General features: G+C 46.3%; 2 protein-coding genes across 15 annotated transcripts; both read right to left on the bottom strand.

The window, feature by feature from the left end:
- Window positions 1-304: 304 nt before the first annotated feature.
- On the bottom strand, window positions 305-9,035 carry LOC116428078 (GTP-binding protein Di-Ras2). Of its 2 annotated transcripts, none has more exons than XM_031979191.2 (5): window positions 8,323-9,035; window positions 2,121-2,743; window positions 1,899-2,044; window positions 1,478-1,743; window positions 305-611 (listed from the first exon to the last, which is right to left on the bottom strand). In XM_031979191.2, the coding sequence occupies exons 2-5, from the start codon at window positions 2,305-2,307 to the stop codon at window positions 404-406; spliced, it is 807 nt and encodes a 268-aa protein (XP_031835051.1). In that variant the 5' UTR covers window positions 2,308-2,743; window positions 8,323-9,035; the 3' UTR covers window positions 305-403. The 2 variants fall into 2 exon arrangements, with proteins under 2 accessions (XP_031835051.1, XP_031835052.1); XM_031979192.2 differs by lacking the exon at window positions 8,323-9,035 and adding an exon at window positions 2,929-8,291.
- A 156-nt stretch (window positions 9,036-9,191) lies between these two features.
- Window positions 9,192-23,623, bottom strand: Ntan1 (N-terminal amidohydrolase 1). 13 transcript variants are annotated; one of them, XM_076365881.1, is made up of 9 exons: window positions 23,524-23,623; window positions 22,492-22,862; window positions 17,965-18,131; window positions 12,303-12,490; window positions 12,130-12,195; window positions 11,774-11,956; window positions 11,471-11,679; window positions 11,199-11,360; window positions 9,192-11,109 (listed from the first exon to the last, which is right to left on the bottom strand). In XM_076365881.1, the coding sequence occupies exons 4-9, from the start codon at window positions 12,487-12,489 to the stop codon at window positions 10,984-10,986; spliced, it is 933 nt and encodes a 310-aa protein (XP_076221996.1). In that variant the 5' UTR covers window position 12,490; window positions 17,965-18,131; window positions 22,492-22,862; window positions 23,524-23,623; the 3' UTR covers window positions 9,192-10,983. The 13 variants fall into 13 exon arrangements, with proteins under 13 accessions (XP_076221996.1, XP_031835071.1, XP_031835069.1 ...); XM_031979211.2 differs by lacking the exon at window positions 22,492-22,862 and adding an exon at window positions 20,542-20,671 and having other exon boundaries at window positions 17,965-18,133; window positions 23,524-23,565; XM_031979209.2 differs by lacking the exon at window positions 22,492-22,862 and having other exon boundaries at window positions 17,965-18,133.
- Window positions 23,624-24,556: the final 933 nt, after the last annotated feature.

The following is a 24,556-nucleotide window of genomic DNA, read 5'->3' as shown; positions in this document are numbered from 1 at the left end:
CGTGTACGTATATATGTACTTGCAAGAAAAGGACGGAGAGGATATTTGTCGGGACTTCGGGACACGCTCGGTCCGAATTGTTTCAGGCTGGATGTTGTTTTCGGTAACTTTTACCGAAACCGTTACATCGTTGGACAATATTGTTGTTTCTTTTCGTCATTTGAATAGGTCGCGTCCATGGTCGGTAGCAGTGATGGTCTTTCGAACGATTTGCAACGATCGACACAGTCTTGCTGTTCGTTTGGAAATCTGCCGACTCGTAACGAAATGAGAGAAACGCTATCCGAATGGATGGATACTCTTTCTCGGGAGCAAACACCATTTCCATCTCCCGTGAAAATCCGATCTACGAGAGAGCGCATGGGAACGGAGAGTCGGTCAACTGGTAGGTAACACGATCGAGTTAGGAAATGTTGCAGTCGTCCGTATGGGTGTCCCTGATCTGTTGTTTCGTTTTCCGCGAGGCGCGTCTGATTAAACTACGACTGCGCGGTTTACTCTTGACCTCCTCGTTGCCAGCGACTACGCTCGAAGATTGGGGTGCGACCGTTTGTTGAGAATTTCCTCCGGATACACCCGTGACTCCCGCTCTGACGTGTGGACTGCCAGACCTGCCGATAAGATTTTTTATTACAGTTTTGATCCTACGTTACTCGCGTGAAATCGGTATCACCATTACGAATCAACACTGTCGATGTTAACACTAGAACTACCGGATGGGTCAAAATGATCCATTCCTGATTTCATTTTTTTCAGTTATTCAACAGATAACAGATGCTTATCTGAAAAACTACTAGAGAAACTGGTTTAGCGATACACAAACGGCATTACAAACCAACTGAAGTCTCAATAATTGCACTGTTCAGGTTTCTACAGAACAATTTCAAAAAGACAATTTAACTGTTCAGTGGTTCTAGTGTTAAGTGTATTGGAAAGTTTAGGCATGTTTGAAAGAAGAACCCTGGAAGGAATGTAGTCGGAGTGGTCGGAATCTAATGTTTTCGGCTCTAGTGTGCGATTGCTTCAAACGGTCACACACACTAATTCCATCGTGTTACGCAATATATACAACGAAACACCCTTCTTGCCCCTATGTTGTCCCGAGGGTCGTCTTTCAAACAACGGACGATATCCGCGAATACCACCGATCGATTCTTCGAGTACCCGACGGATCGTCGTACGTTTATCATTTGTCTTTTATTGAACAGGTCGGTCACTGGCGGAAGTTAGTATTTGCATCGGGTCGATTGTATTAATTCACCTCAAGGAAAATACGAATCGATTCTTTGAAAAAGTTTACTGAGCAAGGAGCAGCGTTTCGGGTGTTCGATTGCCAACAAGTGTATCATTTCGGGGGAACAGTTGGAATAAAAGGGAGAGAAACGAAAAGAAACAGGGGGAAAGAAAGGAAAAGAAAGGGAAAAAGGCAACGAAGCGACTACGTATTTGATATATTCGTACGATAACGTAATTGTACCTGCGCGATCCATAGGCGGAACATCTTCGTCTGAGACCCGATTCTTCCGACTCGCCAGCGTGATTTTTTGGCACGATTTTCGATAGGGTGATGAAACATCGGAAAACATCTTTGATATTGTAATCGTCTTTGGCCGAACATTCCATCACTTTCACGCGAAGTTTCGGCAGCTTACAAAACAGCCACTCGCTGACATCTTCGATAGATACCTCCCTTCGCGTAGTCGCGAGATCCAGCTTGTTTCCTGCGACGACTATCGGCACGTCCTGTCGTGAACGGTGACGATAAATGGATCAGAAGCGGCGCCGGCATCGCGGCAGTACACGGCCACGTTTTTCGCATACGTTTTAATGTATCAGACACTCGTCCCGGTGTCGCTGGAAATTAGATTGTCTCGTTACGGGTATTCGCATCTCCATACCTGAAAGTCGGACCGTTGTTCTCTGACTTCTTCGAAGCATTGCTTGACGCATTCGAAACTGGGCATCGAAGTTGTAGCGTAGACCAATAGGAACGCGTGCGCTGTAGCTATGCTGAGTCTTCTCATAGCCGGAAACTGCAAATCGCCTGAAACCGTCGGGAAATAGGATCGGCTCGATTCGACCGAGTTAGCGACCAACCGATTCCGATATGGTTCGCTTACCTGCCGTGTCCAACAGATCCACCTTCAAGGTGAGCGTACCCAACACGCATTCCCTGGAATAAAGGTCTTCGACGGTAGGTTTGTACCTTTCATTGAACCCTTGACCAAGCAAACGACGTATCATCGAACTTTTCCCGACCCCGGCGCCACCCAATACTACTAATCTGATTCTCTCAAGATCGGCCATGTCGCTGCTACTATTGTTTCTTTTGTTCTTTCTCTCTGTTCTCTCTATACTCTCTGTTTCCTCTATTCGAGACGAGGAACCATAAACGGGACCGCGATTGAGAACCAAGCGAACCGATCAAGAAGGCATTAGCCGAGGATAGCCGGTTGCTTCGGAGATCGTGGGCCTCGAATCCACGATTAACGGCTCCCCCGTACCGTTACCACTAGCCGGGATTGTGGAATTAGATGAGCAATCTCCTCTACAAACCTAATATCGCCTCCTCTATTTTCCCTTTTTACTCCCGAGATTCTTCGCTACCCTTCCTCCTCGACTGATTGGACTCGATTCCTCGAGGTTAACTTGATTTTCTTGCGACTCGCGGTACTTTCGACGCGGCTTCGATCGCTATCGAGACTTTTATCCAGCGTACCTCGAGTCCAATTCCTGCAACCCACTAAAATTTCGCATCGATTACAGATCTGAAAATTAGCCGGCGTGGTTCGGCGTTCTCAAATGTTTACGTCGTTCCGGTAACTTGTCCAGTATTCAAAACAACCGATTGAATTTCGCGTGAGACGCGAATCGATTTTGGTAAACCGAGGAAGGTGTGTCGACAACGCGGCGCTTCTCAGTACACACCCGTATAAACTAAGTAGACACGACGTTGGGAAGAGTCGGTTTGCGTTGCTTAGCGCTTAGCGTCGATTAAACGAGCTCCTCCGCCAACAGACACCACCACAATGGATTGACAACGAAACGAAACGGAAAGGACTCGCGTTACCAGTTCTCGACGCCCGCTTTGTGCTCGGCTGCCTACCGATAGCATCGGGTTCGATTGTTTCTTTTGCCGTTGGCCGACGATGGAATTACGTTCGATGCTCGTGGTCGTAGCTGCGATCCTGATCCCGTCGTTACGAAGTTAAACGGGAAACGAGAAACGAGAGACGAGAAAAGAAAGGGTTCTGCACGACGGTTCGATGCGTGGCGCAAAACTTGGATCGATCGGAACTTTTTTTTTGTTTAATCGAACTATACGTCGAGGAAGTAGTTGCAATCAACCAAGCTACAGGACTGCCAAGACCTAACCAAGACCCGCCAACTACAATACGTTGCGACAACAAAACGATATCTTCACGAAATTCCCATGAATTAATTTATCGTGTTTGCGTAACCAATTCAACTGGCTATCGTTGCTAAATGTCCTGGTGGTTCGTGGTCCGAGATTCGCGGTTCGTGGTTCGCGGTTAGATAGCCACCAAGTACGCTGTGCATCGCAAGTAGAACCGATATTGTACATAGTTATGTCTATTGGTCGTGTGTTGATGAATGATGCCCTAAATGAAAAACGATTTTCGATTTAAAAGCAATATGCGTACAAACAAGAATACGATTGCGATTACGATTATGATTACGATTACAATTGCGATTGCGATTGCGATTGCGATTGCGATTGCGATTACAATTGCGATTGCCACTGCGATTGTGATTACTACGAACGATTGAATTCCGAATGAATTTTCGATAAAAATAAGATATTCATGCTTTCGTTCTACTTTCCCGTCGGAAACATGATTCACAAACAAGTACAATGCATATTCCACGCTTGCGTGCACCACACTCCATATATAAAATACAATTGCATCGACACGAATAGCCATTGTATCCCGTGACAATACCAACTATTCGGTTTTCCTTAATTGTTTTTATATTGTATATTGAACAGATCAGCACTCTTCCAGCATTAATCGCTAATTAGTAATTTGTATTTTCTACGTTCCTTTGTTTTTGTACTTTTAATATATTTTCTACGCACTTCTCATCTGGACATTTATTTCTGTGCTATCTTCACATTTGTTTATGATAATTCTGACGATTAATTATTGCGATAATTATGACGACGACGAGATAACGACAAGAAAATCTGCAACAAAAGAGGTGACTTCGAACCAGTAACGTGTAGAAAGCAAAAAATTAACACTTGTTAAGGTGATAGATTAGAGTGGCTGTTATCCGCTAGTCCTAATTAGTGCATCGGTCGTCGAGGCCACGAATCGTGCTCGTTGGAATGGATCAGCGTCGTTTGTCTCGTATCGGTCGATAACCATCGTCGCCTGTAACAATCGTATGCAACGGTGGAAACGATATCATGGTATACGTTTCCGGAGTACAGTTTCGTACGGTTCAGTGCGATTCAGCACGGTTTGATTCGGTTGTAAAATCATGCTGGTAATTGTGGTCCAATTAAAAATGTTTCGATGAAAATCATTCCATGTTACCCGGTACACGATGCTTTTAATTGCCAGTTATTCGAGAAGGATATTTTCTCACGCGTTTTTTTCCATTTTTTGTCGTGTCGTTTTCGCAATTTCGATATCGTAAACACGTAGCCCCTTATCGCGTTCGATTCGCATCGATTTGGACGAAATTTGATCCGAGAAGAAACGGGAAAGGATATCGGGGCACCTCGATCGCGTATATAGAGATCCAAAAAGGACGAGCCGAATACATCGCGTTTTGAATCACCTGTCGCAAAAACACCAGTGTACTCGTAGTACTAGTAATACTTGCAATACGCTTGTCATATTTACATATGATAAAAGTTGAAAAGCTAGCGCAACAACGGAGACTCGAGGATGACGTAGTCTCCGGTTCTCGCATTTCACGAAAATGGAGCGAGGCGACACCTTCGGTCGAAAACCGATCGTCGCTACGGATATCGAAAGCCGTTCGTTTCGCGTTTATCGGTGGTTCGCGAATGCCAGCTAAATTACCTTTGACGAACGCGACCACTGTGAGTCGTATCGCTGCCACGCTTTTGGGGGGATCGGATTCCGCGACCTTGTTTGCCAATTGTTCTCGAATTGTTCACGCGAAGCCAGTAAGTTTCCAAAGCGGACGCATCGCTTTTCTCAAAATCGAGTCACTCCGATAAAATGAGTATTTCTAGTTATAATTTCTCCGACGCTATCTCGTCTGGTTCATTGAACGGCTCTGATTCTCGCAATTTCTTTCTTCTCCTTTCCGTTCTCTTTCTTTTTCATTCTCTGTTTCGAGCATGTGAACAAAGTTACCTGTGACGCTACTGATTGTCATTCTTCTTGGAATTCCTCAACTAAGACTCTGTTTCTTGAATCGTATAGAAAAAAAGATGAGCAATTTGACATCTTAACGATCGATGGTGTGCCTGTACAACACTGGTAATGAGGAGGAAAGAATGCTAGGTAGGCGCTACGAATGCAAAAGAGCTAGGGTCTCGAGGCATTCGAGCGTTGGGGCGTTGAGCGTTGGAGCGCTGAGGCGTTAGAACGTTGGGACGTTGGGTCGTTGCGTCGTTGGGTCGTTGGGTCGTTGGGGCGTTGAGGCGTTGAGGTGCTGCGAGGCACTGGGCCACGGTGGCTTGTTTACAGCAAGCTCGTGTCTACTCTCGATAATGTTCGACCGGATTTATCTTGCTGTGACGTTTCCAGGTTGCTCGTTCGCTTGACCGATTATCTGTCCGTTGTTAATCCTCGCTTCGTTGCTTCTTTCTCATCACGTCGTGTAATTTACCGATAAAAGAGCCGGCTAACAACTAACGACTAACGGCCAGCGACTAACAAATAACAACTAATAACTAACGACTAACCACTAGAATGAATCTGTTAAAATCTGATAAATTATTTCAATCAGACTGTGGCTAGTACGTTTCTCGCAAATCTTATCGAGATCCATACAAGTGTACTTATACAAAGAGGAATGTGCTTAATCGAACTATACGCGTAGAAATCTACGATCGAAGATCGTTACATTTACCGATTCGTTAGTCGGTGGTCGTTCGTCACGGTGACAGAAGAAACTCGTCTTTTCACAGTAAATATCCATCGCGTTACATATTACTCGATCCATGTTTTGCGCGAGAATTCTCGAATACGATGAACTCGAAAGGAGGCTTCGTACAGCGTAGGAATCGTGCACTTTTACGACAACCTTTAGGTCTAACGTCCTTCGCGACCGAAGGGATCGTTACTTTGGTCAACTCGTGTTTCCCTCCCACAATCGTTTCGCCTTAGCTTGTAACGCGTACCACCTTATGCAAGCCTACGGATTTTTTTAATAGACTTTTTCAACCGGGCTTTTCGACAGAGTCGATTTAATTACGATAATTACAATTGAATCATTTTTGTTTGTTTGTTTCTTTCTTTCTTTTTCTTCCTTGCGAATCGATTTAATTGCAGAATTTTATGGACGATAAGAAACGACGGTATCACAACGCAAGGCCTGTCTCGATTTTCACATGGGCAATCGTGTCTTCGCGTGTAGTCGTGTGCAGTCCGTTCGTCGATTTTTATCACGACTCCGTGTTACGTTTCGCTAGACGTGGAATGGAAGGATTTCGCTTCTGAGGAAGAGAGCAACTCCATTTCCAGGGTGGTGAGCGCGTTTCGTTCTCGTTTTATCGAAAGAACGGCCGGCAAACGAAGGTACGAGCTTCGCAGGAACATGGAAGGAAAAACCGAAGAAGGGAAAAGGTCGTGGTTCGAACGTACTAGTTTCTGTATAGGTTGAGGGGCAAACGATCGAACCAGATCGGGTATTCGTGAACGCGAGGCCATATCGGATGGCCGATCTACCGTGAAACGATCAAAGACGAAACACGTGGCCGTTGTTGGATCTATTCCTATGTAGAGTGAACCAATTTTTCTCTTCTCTTCTCTTCTCTTCTCGTCTCCTCTCTTCTGTTCTCTTCTGTTTTCACCTGGACACCTCGCCGCACTTCATCATTACTTGTAGCATCCTTTTTTGCACCATTCTCTTTCTTTTTTCCTACCCTCTTACTCATCATCAGTTTTTAAGTTTAAACGATAAAAAGATTTCTCATATTACAATTCGATGGAAGGGACAGGAATCCGATGGCCAAGAAATGTTGCGTTCTCTTGGATGTCAACATTTATAACGATAAACGGTAAATCTTTACCTTCTAGTAGAATCGTCTCGTGCTACTCCGACTGTCGCAACGAACGTTGAGCAACATTCTTTCGAATCATAAGTAAAGAGAGTATAGATGTCGTTTCGTTTGGAAAAACATTTTTACCAACTTTTCCCCTTCGAACGAACAAACGAACGAACGAACATAATTTTTTCTCATAAGAAAAAAAAGCAATGAGCTTTGAAGGAGTAGCTGATTCGAGCGACCTTCGTTTCGTTGTCGTTCACTTTTACGCGAGTCTTTAACGAAGGAGGCGCGCAAGGACATTGTAGAAGAGTGGCAAAATGCACCGCGTATCCGTACGTTAATTTTCAAGTGTCACGAGTATACTTTCGAGAAAGAACGCTTTTCCATCGTGACATATAAATCGGGAATAGCAAGGGTGAAATGCACAAATATTTGGATAGTCGAAAAGATAAGCGAGTGCATTTGTCAAACCAATTTTTGACGATATCTTACAAAAACGCGGAATTTCGCGGCGAAAGCAACATTTCTAAGAAACACTTGAAATTAAAAGACGAGGGAAAAACGAAACGTGAATAATTCCCAAGATATCGATATTCCCGATAAACTGTCAGAATGAAAGCTGATCGATTCCTGGATCATTCGTAACATGTACACCCACGACGGAATCGCGATTGCGCGCCACCACGATGCTTTTATCCACGATTCGTAATCGCACTCGTTCAAAATACTCTTTGTATTCTAAACAAGTTCGAATCGACCGTTTGCGATCACCAATTTGATTTTGAAAAACGAACTTTATCCTTTTTGGAGATATGTCTGATAATGGGAGTCGAAAATCGAAAGAACGGAACGTACGAAATGTCGAACGATTAACCGGGTATATCCGTAAATGGTAAATAACCTGATGCGGGTATCTATTCGATTCGATCGCATCTAGTCGCGTTGCATTGCACGTCACATCGCGCCGGAACAGAAAATAGTAATTGCTGCCGAACGATAGCGTTGTCGGATCGAGAACGAATTTGATTTTGAGAATCGATCTCAGAAGCGGCTTCAGAACCGGCTTTTCAACAAATATACTTGATCGAAACGGCACTCACCGAAATCAGTGACCAACAAACGTTAGTCTTTACGCTGCAAAAGTCTGAACGAGAGTTTGGACAACGTGTAACGAGGACGCGCGAACGAAACGCGAACAGATTACACTCCGATCGCTGCCTAGACGCCACTGAATCTCCTTCGCGATTCCTGCTGGCCAAGTAAACGTTACCGGAGCGCTTCAACCACCCCAATCACCTCATCCACCCGAATCACCCTAACCAGCCGACCGACCGACAGTCGCGTACGACGAACGTCAACCCAGCCTCAACGAGCGTGCGCAACATTATTTATTTTCTGGTAACACGGTCGATCGTGGCTGGAAAAGGAACGTTAACTTTCTAGTTTGCCAAGATACGTTCTCTCGCTATCGTTCTTTTTTTTGTTGCGCCTTTTCGAAAGTTTCGTTCTTACGATTACCAGCATGATCTTCTTTTCACGAGTTACCGAGAAAAGCCGTCGCATATCACCGGGTTTCGCCGCGTTTCCTCGTGTTTGGCATTTCCACCATTACAGGACGCTTAAACGCGTTTTCTCGTTCATGTAACGGCCATCTTGAAAATTATCCGTATATTTATTTGTACGATACGTTTCTCATATACGAATATCAAACGAATAAGTTCGTTTGAGATTTGCGCGCACGATCATTGTCTTAGAACTATTAGCTTAGGGACGAATAGGGTAAAAGTATTCATCAAGGGAATAAGCCTGAAAAGCATCCGGTCCAAGTAGAACGTAAAGACGCGCGATTATCGATAAGGATGAAAAAAACACGCGTAAGCGTTTTCATGTATCTTTCTTCTACATGTTCCGTTTTTATCGACATTTATCGATACTTATCGATGGACCGCTCAAAAGACGAGATTACGAATATTGCGAATGTCTTGCATCGTTTATTATATAAATATATATCACCATTATTGCGGAAACATCGCTTCCGCGTAACAACGAGAAAGAAAGTGTAACGAATCGAACAGAAAAATCGCATGACGAGAAGACGATAAAACGTCCGAAATAAATCTTAATCTTAATCAATACATTCTAGTGACGTTTGACTAATTTCCTGCAGTTTTCTACAGTTTTCTACAGTTTTCTACAGTTAACGCGGATCCGATAAATCTATCGAAATAAACATAGACTTGTTGAAAAAATATTTCTTCTTCTTGTCGTGGTCGTTACCGCTATCGTCGTCGATGCCATTGCGATCGTTACAAATGTTTTTCGTTGTTTTCCTAACTATTAAAAATATACACGTAGTATATTTATAGATAAATCTGTTTTTATACAATTTCTGTGATATAGAATCATTATAACATCAAGTTTAACCAGTTCGCATGTCGAATAAGCGGAACGACCGTAAACGGAATACGGTTTGAATTATTCGCGCGAAAACAAGAGGCTGCTCTTTTCTATTTCACCACTTATTGTTCGTCGCTTGCTTAGCGACTACCGATCAGGTAAGAAATAACTTGGCATAATTTGGTCGCTCGTATTTTGTCCTCGACATTTTGTATATTTGATTAAAACTCACCTTCGTCGAAGCGTTCTCGTAACACAATTACACGGAGAGGATAAAAAATTCGAGTAAAATTCAGCGTATTGCCTAGAAGATGAGATGCTTCTCGCTCGTTCGAAGCGTTTCAACGCGAAGCATTTCGACGTATTTCGCAGCGACATATAAAAGAAACAGATACGAATTAACAACAGCATCGCTCGAAATACGCTTTGTCTCCGTGGATTGATTCGTACGTAACATCCGTAATAATATTTACACCTTTCCTTAATTTCTTCCATTTTTCTTTTAGTTTATGGCAAGTACGGAATGTTCGTTGCGCGAACCTCCCTGATCCAACTGGAAATCCGTCAACAATTCTTCCCGCGTTTGAAACAAAGTCAAAAGGGAAGTGCTAACGAATCGCACGAAGTATCCATCTTTGTTCGAGCAGAAAAAGGAAACGAACAACGAAAAAACGAAAAATGAATCGCAATGCGTGTACGTACTTGGCATTAAATATAACTGGATAGGAAAGAAAGTACAGACGAGGGATAAGGGAAAGAACAGAGAAAAAGACTGAAATGGGCGGGGGGGGGGGGGGGGGGAGGAAGAAGAAAGAAAGGGGGAAGAAGAATGTTAACGACCGGCGATTGTTAACCCTTATTCTACCGTGTACCTAACAATGACCGTTCGAAATGATTCTAAACGGTAAGACGATGCGATCGTTCGAACAGGTATTTCCCGTTAATTGCATGAAAACTGCGCGCGACCTTGCCGTTGTTCTTGTTATCGTTTCCCGCCCGTACGAGGCTAACAGAAGAGACAACAGTCGCACGCGTCAAAAGGGATAAGCAACGATCGTAAAGGAATTCTTGTAGCGAGCCGCTCGCGTATTCGAGATCAATAAATAATTGGAGAAGGAAAACAAAATAGCATATTCACGAACAAGGTTGAGCGAGAAAAAGAGATTCGAGCGTGGACACAGACGCCCCGTTACACGGCTGTCCGGTCGTTTTATCGCGAGAATGTTAAGCATTGGTCGGCTCGCGGTTCTATTTTTGAATTTTCTATCAGCAGGGTAATTTCTGAGACTGCCTTTGCCTTTTCGTCCACGAGAAGCGTCTATTGAACGAAACGGCGAACGGTAGACGGCAGATTACAGACGGCGTTAGTATCTGATAGGTTGCCATACACCGGTGGTTTCGTCCCGACGATAGTAATGAGGTCTGTTGTCTCGGAAAACGGTCACGGCTGGAAACTGATTGTCCTGTATGTACTTGAGTGTCGCTCGTACCTGAAACGAATCGAAATGAATCGAAACCGATTTTTTGGCTTCGCCGAGATATCCTCGAACGTGAATACCTGGAGAGGACGAAGCGTTACCTGTGACACGAAATGCGGAGGTTCCACTTCTGGTGAAGTTGAAAGGTGTTGCAGGATAAATTGATCGGACTGAGCCAACCAAAGGTCGACTCCCCGTAGGGGATCGTAATTGAATGGTCCGATTCGCAGCAATCCGAGCGTACAATCGTAAACGTCCAAGACCTGCGCGTAGATAAGCATGCTCACGTTGCGTTCATGTTCACGTTCGCGTTGCGTCTATCCGAATCGATGTTCAAGCCGGAATGGATATTAGGAGGTTTTCGAGTACGCACCTGTTGGCCTCCCGTAAAATGCCTGGCAGCCCTTAATGCCTGATCCGGGCCTTTGTCGGGGAAAGTTGCCGGAAATATTTCGCCGGTTTTCACGTTCAACCCGATACCATAGATTACCGGCCAATGAATCCCCGCTCTGACAGTGGTGTTCAGCTCGCCCACGCAACACAGCGTCAGATCGATCTCTACCGGTTGCTTATGAAACGCCGCTGAAAAACAAAGGACCAATGGTTTCGTTTCTTTTTTCTTCTTTCTCATCAGAATTAACCGAACAGCAATGATCGCGAATAGCGATTAACTTACAAAGAATATTGCAAAATAATTCTTCGGAATAGTTCCTCGGATCGGAGTAGCCGCCGACCAGCTGTAACTCTAAACGACCCTCCGGAAATCCAAGAGCCAATTCGGTTACCCTCTGAACCATCGCTGCCGTGGCTTCCTCGGTTCCAGCTCCATCCAGGTGCGCGAACGCCGCAGCGCCCGAACCTATGATCACGCATCGCGTCACGAGACGCGTTAGTCTCGTGAATCGAAAGTAGGTATTTACATAGGCATGTCGTTATCGCGAGATACTCGGTTATTCGAAAACCATTCAGAACCAGCGACCAAAGAGTATCTCGACTATCCTAGCCGTACGAGGTTACTTATCGGATGCTTACCGGAATGTTTCACCACGACGATTATGCAGGTAGTCATATCGTCCGAGCCGATGATGCTCACGTTTTCTGGAAAAGAAGCAAGAAATTAAAAGCAAGGAGTTAGAAGATTATCCGATGCGAGTTCGAAAGAAGGAGGGCGAGCCAAGCGAGACGAACCGTATAGGTGTACTTACTGTCGTGTGGCAAAGTTGCGGCCATTTCTCGCTGCTGAACGTAAAGGAGACCCATCGGCCCGACCAATTTCGCGGGCATCGAATGAAGCTGTGCCGCGGTTTCGCGATAGACCGGATGTGCAGCGTACAAGGACCTACTATCCGTTGGAATGTCCTCTTGCAGGACCCCGTTCACTACCAACACCATCCTGCGCATCGAAATACAGAATCAATTCACAGGCTGTTTGGTTCGCCGCTTCTATATCAAATTCTCGCGCGATTCGATGCGTTTCGATTCGTTCGAACTGCAATAACAAAACGGTTTATCGTGTATCGTTGTATCGTCTCGAGTAAAAATGAAAGATAAACCGACTCGACCGGCCGCGATAAAACTGATATTACGCCAGCTCGACTCGTAACCGCGCTGAGATTCGCGAAACACGACGTAAAAATATCCACCGCGAGATGTTGTCGTTTCAACGAGTTCCCCAAGAAGCTGAGTGAGAAATGTCGCGCTTAGATACATAGTAGGAAAAAAGTCGATTTATCGAAGACATCCTATCAAAACTCTGTGAATACTTCGAATGTTAGTTAGCTATCTAAACGCACGATCTACGAGGCACTTTGCGACAAAGCCGCGTGCCCAATCAGAAATCCACAGACACGGTTAATGATCTAGCCCTAACGGTTGTTTGTATGATTTTGTTTTGTTCCGTTCCGCTGCGTTTCGTTTCGCTTCGTTCCATTGCGTAGTACTACAACGCGTTATAATCGTGTCAGCTATCAAGTTTTGAGGGAAACGTGTCAGTCGATTGATCGGTCGGTCGGTCAACCGGTCGAATAGCTGGATAGTCGATACTTTGGCTTATCCCAAAGGTTAAGGTTGTTTATCTTGAACGACCTTCCGCGTGTAACACTTCTTTATTGTTACGAGATTATCAACAAACATAGAAGAGAAGCAGCTACTTCGATGGTAGTTGACAACAACCCGGAAACGACTATTCTTTCCGTTTTCGTTCGGGAAACTTGAATTCGCGAAACTGTGCTCACACGAAGACAGTAAGAAAAACAACAACGTTCCTTCGTCGCATATCGATCGAGTAAAATTTATGGAACGTGATCGCGCGAAGCAACGGGAAGCAATCGCTACGGACATGAGTATTCAAAGAAATCTCTGTAGAAAAGATGAGAAACGCGACGCGCTAACCCTCGGGCTTTCCGTCGAGGAACGATTCGTTCGATGTTTCGCAAGTTTTAAAATAGATCTTTCGAGCAGAAACCAGATGCGTCTCGTCTCGTCTCTCCAGTCGACAAACACGAAAACGTATGCGATAAAACAGTTCAGTTTGCCCTTTCGTTGGTTTGTTTGCTCGTACAGGGAACAATTTATGCCCAAAAGAGTAGATCCAGAGTGCGTACACGACACGGTCAAAACATACACATTTCCATCGTTTCAAACGTTTCAAACGTTCTAGACGTCCGTCGCGGAAACCCGAATACGATCTTCATCCGTTTTTCAATCGATCAAGAATGAAATTGCAATTCTTCTATATCTTTCTTCCTTAAGGTTCCGACAGACTACGAACCCGAACAGTGGTGTATACGAGTACGTGTATCCGAGTACGTGTCGCGCGAGGATGTATCTCAAGGTCCCCCGACACGAGAAATCGATCGCGACTCGATCGATCCGTCATCGGCCGCGACTACGACTAAGCATTAACGATCAGTTTCATTCAAGCGTTGTCGCGGCTATTCGACTCATTAACGGATCACTCTAATTATGGCTTCCGTTATCGGTCGAAGCGTCGATTGGTCGCCTGGCACGATCCACGCTTCGCCAGTGGGACGGGTTCGAATCTTACTTGGACCAATCGAAGCAATCGTTTTCGAGTAGCGAACCATCCTCATCCTCAGCGTCATCGTGACCGTCGCCGTTTTCGTTTTCGTTTTCGTTGCCGCCGCTTCCGTTGTTCCGTTGTTGGTATCGACACAACTATGGCTAACGCTATCATTGTTACGACGAATCAAAGAAAAGATGATGCGCGAAACACAGCGATCGTACTTCATCGTTAGAAAATCCCCTGAAAATTCATTGGTAGCGTTGGATGAGCAACGTTTGCCATAGGTATAAAATCGCGCGCCTCTTTTGGAAGAGCTCGCAATGACGACGAGATCCAGCAGCGACAAGAGTATTGATTACGCTAAGAATTCATCGTATCGAATCGTCAGTTGGCCTGTTGTGCGCTAACTCATCGAGATGTTTTCTTACGGGTGTGTCCCATCATTCTCGCGTCTTTCTCTACCTGCACCTCTACCTCTGCCTCTGTTCTTCTTCGTTGGCCGTACGTTTACCGCGGAGACCGATAAAAAACTGGGTACCGTCGATCGAAGCTGTTGGTATCGCGCGCGTCATGGGTAGAGTATTTGGAGCAGCGATAACAACGGTTCTCGGTGTTGAAATCGAAAGATACGGTTCGACGGAAATCTTGGTCGACACCGCATCGAAAATCCGATAGAAGCAAAGGAAAAGACCGATGATTCGCGAGCCGATCCGTAAACCGATCTCGGAAAGAAAGCGCGCGCGCGGTTACCGCTTTTTCCCCTGTCGGAATTATCGAGGATAGCGATCGACGATTCGAGTCGAGTCGACTACGTACAATTACAGGGGTACGAAGAGTGCGGGAAAGGCGGCGCGGCGGTTGAATCGAAACGGAAGGAGGCGAGGAGCTGTGGGACCAGGAGCGGGAACAGCAGAGAAAGAGGGAGAAAGAGAGAGAAAGAGTAAGGTGTGAGGGGGGACAGAGGGAACAGCCAAGGGGAAGGCAGAGGGGGCGGAAGAAGAGCAAGAGGAAGCGAGAAGCAAGAGGAAAAGATGGGCCAGGCCAGAACGAGTAGATCGGTGAGCGCCCTTCGTGACCATAATCGGTGGAGAGGCATACCGGCGCGGCGGCGGTTGGCTGGCTCGCTACGAGAATCGAGACACACGGAAATCCACTTGAAAAGTAGCCATTACCTTAATTATCGGCCTCAAACGGTCTAAGAGGCTATGCGTATACGCTAGCCGAGGGTCAATCGAGCTCCATCGGTTCCATCGGCTCGCGAGATCGCGATTACGATTCCGCTCGAACAATTTCCTCCCGTGACGCGTCTCTTGGCGAGTGTTCGATCGACCACGCCAATAAAGCAACGGACATGTCGGAAACGCGAATGTCGGACTCGTCTCGTCCAGTCTCGTCCAGTCGCGTCGAATCCTTCTCCTTCCCGTGAATCTCGATCTTTTCGAGGCTATAATTTGGAAAGAACGGCCTGCTATAGCCGCAGACCCCTTATCCGCCTCTTCTTTCCCTTTTTTCTTCTTTCTATACCGATTACTCGTAGAATGCAAGCCAGCCGTACACACTCACGTCGTAGCTGCATACGTGAACGTAGACGCGCGCGTAATTACACAGCAGAGATGCCGCGATGCAGTTATTTATTTAGGCGTGCAAAAGCTCGGTATCCATTAACGCGTGCCTTTCCTCGAACCAGCCTGTCCTTCGTGGTTGCGCGGTATTCTAATAGCCGGCGATTCTACCGAGAATCTCCGAGATCGACCGTTTACCGTTCTTTATCGCGTCGCTGCTCGTCGAAGGGAATTGTCGATCCGATACTCTGCGGGATCTACACCCTATTCCACTACAAAACTGGAAAAAGAAAAGTAAAAAATCATGTCCCATGATTTTTGCTTTTAGTGTTGGATTTTTCACCGTTCGAATCATCGAGATCCATCCAATTTGTTCGCACGGCGTAACTTTTATGAGTAATTGGCGATCGTCGTCGGATAACGAACCGAACGGTGCTCCCGATATCGTACCTGTACGCGTAAACCTTGGTCGGTCACCGCGGCCACGGCCACGGCCATGGCCATGGCCATGGGCATAACTACGGCTACAGATGCTACGGGCGTGTGTATCGTAGCACGATATGGTATGGTATGGTATCCTATGGTACGACGTGGCGTGTATGTGGCAGAGGCACATCGTTACGCGAGTGCGCGCTAAAATCGCGTACGTATCGTTCCGATGTCTCAAAAACGACTGAAAGACAATTGAAATACGACTGGAAGATGACGGGTAGTAGAGAGTTCGATAACGTATTTCCCGTAGCCATGACTGGTATATACGAAACGACGATGCGACAAGCGAATGGAAATTTACACGCCACGAAATCGTGTCGCTTTGCATCGCTAAGCCCCGAACGTTTGCGCGAAATATGAAGGAAGGGAAGGATGAATCGAATCGTTCCGAGAACGACGCGTTAACCGGAAATCGATCAAGGGAAATACCATCGAATTAGATATGAAAGAACAATCGACAATACTGTCTTTATTCGATCAATCCGACAGCCGAGCGAAGACATAGGAACGGGCAACGAGGAACGGGAAGGACGAGCTATCGTTTTTTTTTCCAAAACGTGTGTAGTTCGGAATCTCGACGATAACGAATCTGGTCGTTTTCGCTTAGCTTTCGTCTGAATTTCGTTTCGCTAATTCAGAATGCGACCGAAAACTGGAATGTTCGAATTCGAACCTTTCGGAACAACTGCGAACACGCTTTTGATCGTTTCGTCTTTGACAACGGATTTCAACGTTCGATGGATCGAACCAACGTATAATTCGATAGAGCGAGGACTTATCGAAAAGGTTATCGGCGGGAAACGAGCAACGAACGCTCCAGCGTAACGATCCGCCGGTTCGTTATCGAACGAATACGCGATGCGCGTGAATAATTACTCGCTACGCGAACGGATACCACGCTTCGTTTTTTTCCCTCAGGACCGTGACGATCTTTGATCGATTTAACGTTTCCGTGAATAAGATTAAGTGATGGAGATACGAGCAATATCGTGGAAATCGGAAGAAACGTATCGTCCGAAACCAATCATCGTGAAAAAGAACCAAGGAAAGAGAAAAACCGAGCGCTATCGCGCGATAAAACGTATGTTTTAATTTTTCAAAATTCCGTCGTATCCATGTACCGACCAGCTCGTCCGATTTCGAGTACGAGGAACGAACCGAGTCGTTCATTCGAAAAAATCGTCGCCGAAGATTACCACGAAAGATGGACGCGAGTCAAGCGAGAAAATCGACGAAGAAAAGAAACGGACGCGTTTGTTAAACGATGATTCCGATCCAATCTGTATCTGATCAGTATCAATCATAAGTTTTTCCTGGTGAAACGAGGCAACGGCGGTGAATGGAAACTGTAAGGGGTGAAAATATCATAGTTCGAGCGCGAACGCGTGTCTGCGCGAGGGCGAGGACCGAAACAAATCGGACTCGGATCGGATCGGAATCAGAATCCGAGTTGAAAATCGGGGTCGAAGCGAGAATCGTTGAATCGATGTCTTTTTACTGGTCGAAACGGATGGGAAGAGGGAGAGAGCACAAGGCGATAACACTCGTAACGAACGCGGTCAGATAACGGGTGACGCGTAACTTATCCGCGGTCCGATAAACCAAGCTCGCGTCGTCCGCGAAGGGCTTTTACCGATGGGACTTGTACTAAAGTTACGAGCTACAAAGTTCGGAGAACGGTGCTTAGAAGGGTATGACGGTGGCGAGCACCGTTACTGCGTCACTATTCGACGCGTTTATTCCCGGTTTCATGGATTGACCGCGCATCAGACGTTCCAAAAGACTCACCTTGCGTCTTTACGAATATCTCTTCAGTTCGATCGACGCGTTTCCGCTGCCATTTTCAAACAATTTCTCCCGCTGGATCGAGATCACTTGGTTCCACTGAATCGTTCGAATCGTAGAGTCCCTCTCTCTCCCTTTCTCTCTCTCTTTCTCTCTCTCTCTCTCTCTCTCTCTGTAACAAGAAGCGTATTCAGCACGTTAGAAAGGCGCGTAGCAATTAGAACGCGTCACATTTCCGGCGTCGATTTGTGTCTCGTGCTTTTCACAGCTTTTCATCGAGATTCCTTTAAATTCGTCGAATCGATGAACCAAAAGACGCGCAGCTGCGATCGCGGCACCAGGTGTGTGCACTTCAAATGATCAAAACGATTATTTCCAAGTCGCGAAGAGCTGTTTATCTCGCTACGCGAAGCGATCACGGGGTTCGAAATTTGTCGCTCTACGGACAGTCCCACGCCGATATCCGACAGCACCTGCCGATCTACTCTTTTCTCTTCTCTATTTGTTTTCTGTCATACGTGAATTCGACACCGAGAAGTCGCGTGGCATTGTATCGCGCCGAAGGGGAGGAAAAAGAACGAAGAAGGGAAAAGGGAAAGGGAATAGGGTGAAAAGGAGAGGAAAAAGAACAAGCAAAAGAAAAAGGACAAGAAAAAGAAACAGAAAAAGAAAGGGGAAAAGGAAATGGGAAAAAGGGAACAGGAAAAAGGGAAAAAGAAAAAGGAAAACAAATACAGTGAATACTCTCATGCAAAGCAACTACACGACCGGTCAACCGAATTTACATACAGTAACTTCACGAGCTTGCAGCCGAACGATTAGTGTCTGCATATTTATGCGCTACAACTTCCTTCGATTGTTTATAAAGGTAATCGCGGGAACAGCTTTCGTCTACCCTTTGATACGCGTTCCGCACAATCGAGAAGTGAAATTTCGAACTGACCATCTTAACGAAAGACATCAATTGACCATAGACCCGGCCAGTGAGGAGAATTTCGTTGGGCCATACAGGCAATGCAAATGATGACGGACATAATCGTGAATTCGCGATGACTGCCGCAGGAAAGAGAATCGATGCGCGCGCGCGCGCGAGACCAGTGCCACGGTTCGCACACGCCTGCAAATTGCAGAATGTGCGCGTATAGAATCCAGCGATACGAGAATAGGAGCCACAGCATACACGTGGGTACGGTGCACGTACAGGTACAGGATCGAGTACAGGTACACTTGCGCGTACACATACACGTACACATTCATGTTCACGTGCACGTGCATGTACGGGATGAGCTAGTCCGCATTCCACGAGTGGAACAACCGGTACACGGTCCAGTGGTTCTCGAGTCGCGTCTCTCGAGGATGCGTTCGAATGAGATGGAATCGTTATGCAATCCGCGAGCAGTCAGTGGCCCGGCCGATTCGCGGAAGATGAGTCGCCCTTCCGGGTCCCCTTTCCTTTTCCCTTTTCCCTTTTTCTTTTGCTTCTCTCCCCTTCCGCCCCACCCCCGTAACCGGCGACCGTGCCAACCACCTTCCATTCTCGCGATTTCGCTCGCACGGCCACTTTCGCGCGCACGCACGTGCGTTCGTCGCGCCGTCGGCATCGAAATCGAAAGTCACCATGAAACGGCGAAACGAAAAAAGACAACTGAGAGAACTGAGAAAACAGAAATCCACTATCGATAACAACGCCTTTCCAGACTCCAAAACGACGACTCGGGCTCACAGTACCGCGCACCGTACGAATCTTCTGGTCGGCACCACGATAACGCGATCAAATTTGGGAAACGCGCAACGACAGCTACGGAATTCATTCTAATTTCTCGCGACGATTCTTCTCACGGCTCCAGAAACATTCGCGTGGGGACTGTTTCGGGAACACGGAGCTAAGTTTCTACCACAGCGCTTTGGGCTTCCAAGCTTGCAACGGAGTTTGCGATTTATAGAAGCCCCAAGGGGAGGTCGGTTGCCGGCTCCGTTCGGCCCATCTTACCTCTTTCGCGCAAGCGAGGTCGCCCTTGCGCTCGATCGTTCGCTCGCTCGCTCACCGCGATGCCGCGATATCGCGCCGCTTCGAACATACGCGGAAAAAACGTTATCCCACTGCCAGGCGTGCAAGTGTGCTCGCGCGCGCGTATACCTACAACGTAATCGTAATGGACGGTGCATTTAGTCGCCACGCCATTTCGACGAAGGACTTATGTAGAATCTATAAGAAAAGGGATCGCGTTGCGCTGTTTGTTTCTTTATTTCTTTCTTTTTTCCCCTTAGTTTTTACTATTTCTTTCCATGCGTCGTGTCGGATACATCAGCTCGAAACGATTCGTGGGACGCGGTTCGGTGATTGATCGTGATATCCGATCCATAATTCAGCGTATTGGACGGCGAGCGTCGAATTCGACGCATTCAAAGAATCGAAACATTAGGAAAAACGAAGTCGTATTGTTCATCGACGAGTACCGCAGGTAAGATAGCTTTGGAGCGAAAGGTTAACATCTTCCGTTAGCCGTAGCAGCGTTTTGACTCGATAACGTCCACGACTCGAAACAGTTCCGAGCGTGGCGAGATCCATCGTGTACCGACCTTCCTCATCCCGTTCCTCGTTACGCCCGCTCTGCTCCTCTCCTGCTCTATCTTCGTTCCTTTCATCGCTAAAGAACCCCTAGGACCGATCCGAAATCCACCCGAACTTCAATGGATCTAGAGATCGTCTCTATAAATCCCAATCCATAACTCGGACCGATTCTTTCTCCGTATACGAGATCGACCGTGTAAAACACGATACAAGCGCGACCGTACGTTCAGCAGAAACGTCCGAAATCGACGAAGCCTTTTGGAGCCTTGCATTCCCTTTCGGAAATCGAGTAACGCGCAGCTTTCGCCGTTATTCGCGCCGAAATCACGAGAAAGAGAATGAACAAAGAGAAGCAAGAAAAGTAAGGGAAGGAACGTAGAGAAAAGGAAGGGGAGAATTTCGCCAAGAAGCGAAGGAATCGTGTACGTTTTGTACGATCCGACGTACACACTGTACAATGCATACAGTACACACGGTTGCCAAGATACAGTACAAGCCTGCAGGCGCGGTCAGATTAATGAAACTCTTGGGAAAACAGTGGCTATCAACCGTGAAATCGAAAACCCGAAAATATCTTTGATCGTTATCCGATCAGAACGCGAACAACGAGAAACCGAGAAGGATGCTTTTGGCGTTGATCATTCATCGGTTCAACTAATCGTTGAATTATCGAATGTTTTCGCCCCTCGAAAACACGGAAAACAGAGAACGAAGCCAGAACGAGAACGAGAGCGAAGGCGAGATCAAGAGGACGAAAAGAGAAACCGGCTCCGTTTAATCAGATCCGTTACGTTTGGTTCTCGCGTCGCGGTTCCTAGCCGCGTGTACGCACACGTACATTTCGCCGGTCAAATCGTTCCGGAACGTGTCGAGAGCAGCATCGCCGTACGCATCGTTGCACTTATCGCGCCACGCGAAAGTCTTTGATCGCTTCTTCCTTCGTTCGACGATGCGAATCGAAGCCGAACCGATTCTCGAAGAACAATCTTGTCCTCGTTATCGATGTACTCGCAAGCTCGAAAAGGTGAAACAATTTCTGCGCGCTGCCGCGCGTTTCGCGTTGCCAAACGGAATGTTTTCGTTTCGACAAAGAGTGGAGTCGAATCGAACCAATCGCGCGGTCTCAGAAACTACTAAACGGGAGTAAACATCGATAACGAACAGGAAAAGCGAAAGGTTATACGGTGAATAATTTCCTGTCGATGAGGGAACGCGATACATATTCAAGCCGCTTAGCTATGTAGAGTGATGCGTGCGACGCGAGGAAATACGATGCGATGGGAGACTATGAATGCTGATGAGAGGCGTTGGGAGGTGAAGCAAAGCGAGTTGTTGCGAGTTGAGTTGAGTTGAGTTGAGTTGAGTTGAGTTGAATTGAGTTGAATTGAGTTGTGTTGAGTTGTGTTGGGTTGTGTTGAGTTGTGTTGTGTTGAGTTGTGTTGATTTGTGTTGAGTTGAATTGAGTTGAGATGAGTTGAGCTGAGGCAAGCTCAGCTGAGGCGAGGCGAGGCGAGGAGAGGCGAGGCGAAGCGGCGATTCCCTTTACTCCGGATCGGTTTGAATCGCATGCGTCGCGGTGAATTGTGCAAGTTGTGGTACGACCAAGCGACTTTGATCCTTTTTAACACACATGCAAAGAATTTTTCTCGTAGCGGGTCGAACGACACGATTACGCGTATCGCGACTCGTAAACAAACCAAGAGAATTCCGTGGAATTTCAAGCCTATTGAACTCGTCGAATACCCGGTGAAAATGACGAAGCTTGTAAATCGAACAGAAAGAAACGAACGTGACATTTATTCGACGCCGAACTTACTCTCGCGTCCCGACGGAACGTGACCGCTAGATTTCGTTCGAACGTTGCCGCGACTCACACGTACAGTCGTTCGATACATCGAAGACAACAGGGCCGAGAGCAACATCGACTTTCACGCGATCAAAAAACGGAGCGTACTCACCCGAATGGTCGAGTCGTTGAATCGTCGAGTAGTCGAGTAGTCGAGTAGTCGTGTGGTCGAGTGGTCGAGTGGTCGAGTGGTCGAGTCGATCGCAAGAATCGAGAAAACAGTTAAAATGGAAAAAAGAAGAAATGCAGTGGCGTCGCGTCCAGTGTCGACTATCGAACCCGAATAGCACGCCGGCACGAGAGGAGAGGCTCTAGCCGTCGTAAAAACGCTGTTACGCAACACGCAACTGGTGGCAAGCACACGCGACACGGTCGATCGAAAACAAAACGTCAGCGGTCGGCGTTGTCAACGTTGTCAGCATTGTCAGCGTCATGGGTATATATCTATGTCGACCACGTCTTTCGTCGAATAGGTACGCGCGCCTGCAGCAAGTGTACCGAGCACCCGAACGGTACAGTACGATACGGTGCGGTACGGTACGGTACGGTACGGTACGGTACGGTGCGGTACGGTACGGTGCGGTACGGTACGGTACGGTACGGTACGGTACGGTACAGCACGGTACGGTACGGTACGGTACGGTACGGTACGGTACGGTACGGTACGGCACAGCACGACACGACACAACACGATAAGACACGGCACAGCGCGGTACGTACGATGCGACGCGTTACAATACGCCGAAGATCCGATCAAGAAAAACACGAAAAAAATAAAAGGGAACGAATAATGACCAGCAGGAAAGAAAAGTGTATGCGAGAAAAAGAGACGCTGTATCGGCAAACGCGTCACTCTCGAATCACGAGTCGAGGACCATCGACCAGTAACCACGTTGTCACGGTTTAAACGCGGAAAGAGCGAGAGCAAGAACAAGATAGTAGATGGAAGGAAGGCGGAGAGAGAAAGAGAGAGAGAATGAGAGTATGCGTGTACCAAAGACAGAGAGAGAGGGAGAGAGAGTGAGAGAATGCGTGCAGCAGAGAGAAAGAGAGGTTGGAAGATAAAGAAAGAGGGGAATGGAAGAAGCAGGGAGAAAGAAAGAGAGAGCGGGTCGTTCCGAATGACAGCCGAGGAAAACTTTACCGCGATCGGCTAAATCCGAACGAACGCGTTGCTCGCTTAGACTCGATCACGCTCTCCGTACCGTCCGCACTGACACTCGTTTCCAAGCTCGACCTCGTCGGCTCCCCGATTCCGGCTTCGTTTATTTTCGTCGCTCCTCGGCTCATGCGGCAACATGGCGTCGTTTTGCCTCGCACTTCGAAATCCTCGTTCGACTGTTCTGTTTCGCGCCTTCGATTTTCCCATCGTGGCAGTCGCTGCGTTTCGTTCGCGCAATCAACGATTCCGAAATTTTAAATTTCGTCGCTGCAATTGCTAAAATTTCGTATCGATTAATCGATCGATCCAAGCTTTTCTTGTATTGCATCTAAGGACGCACAGTGGCCGATTTGGCTAAAAGTGAATTTTAGCCGGCCAAAAGTCAATTTCAAAAATTTCACCATAATTGAAAAAATTTTTTTTATGGAACAGTTAAACGTGTAATGAATAAGGTACCAATAGTTTTCTTTTTTTTAATGTTTGCTGAAAGTTTGGAGTTTTCGTTAGACACGATTTGGTCTTCTAATTTTTTGAAATAGCTTTGTACGCTTCGAAAAAATTGTGTATATTTTTGACCAGGCTGAAAGCTTTACAGGTAAATATATACTGTGCTCTACATAATATTTCGTAACTATTTATATTTAAGCGTTATTTATAATTAGTGATATTACTTACAAGTATAATACTTCATGAATGATTTTGATACGCTTCAGGGTGAGTTCTGGCTTTCTTTCAAGCACTATCGTATTTGGTAAAGGTTTATGTTTATTATACAAAAATAAATTTTTTCTTCCAATTCGCCCCTTCTTTTAGCGTTGGAAGACCAGTTCGCGACCGCGTGGGTTTTTCTATAATAAATATTTATTGACCTATTATATATTATATAATTGATTGTTATTTCTTAATTATTGTTAGTAATGATGTATTATAATATTCTTATTGTTATTTATCATATTTTATACTATGTAATGTAACTCACTCTATATAAACATACAATTTTGTATATAAATACATA

The sequence above is a fragment of the Nomia melanderi genome, chromosome 3 (genome assembly GCF_051020985.1).
Source record: "Nomia melanderi isolate GNS246 chromosome 3, iyNomMela1, whole genome shotgun sequence".
Taxonomy (NCBI): domain Eukaryota; kingdom Metazoa; phylum Arthropoda; class Insecta; order Hymenoptera; family Halictidae; genus Nomia; species Nomia melanderi.
The sequence above is the reverse complement of the archived record's forward strand: the minus strand, read 5'-3'. Positions and strand labels throughout refer to the sequence as shown.

What these genes read in the sequence shown, in the direction of transcription:
- LOC116428078 (XM_031979191.2), bottom strand. Translation starts at nt 2,307, where the DNA reads ATGGCCGATCTTGAGAGAATCAGATTAGTAGTATTGGGTGGCGCCGGG. An exon ending in AACAACGGTCCGACTTTCAG is followed by an intron (nt 1,744 to 1,898) that starts GTATGGAGATGC and finishes CGTTCACGACAG; the next exon opens with GACGTGCCGATAGTCGTCGC. An exon ending in TCCGCCTATGGATCGCGCAG is followed by an intron (nt 612 to 1,477) that starts GTACAATTACGT and finishes TCTTATCGGCAG; the next exon opens with GTCTGGCAGTCCACACGTCA.
- Ntan1 (XM_076365881.1), bottom strand. Translation starts at nt 12,489, where the DNA reads ATGGTGTTGGTAGTGAACGGGGTCCTGCAAGAGGACATTCCAACGGAT. An exon ending in CGCAACTTTGCCACACGACA is followed by an intron (nt 12,196 to 12,302) that starts GTAAGTACACCT and finishes CTTCTTTTCCAG; the next exon opens with AAAACGTGAGCATCATCGGC. An exon ending in CTCCGCATTTCGTGTCACAG is followed by an intron (nt 11,110 to 11,198) that starts GTAACGCTTCGT and finishes GATTCGTTTCAG; the next exon opens with GTACGAGCGACACTCAAGTA.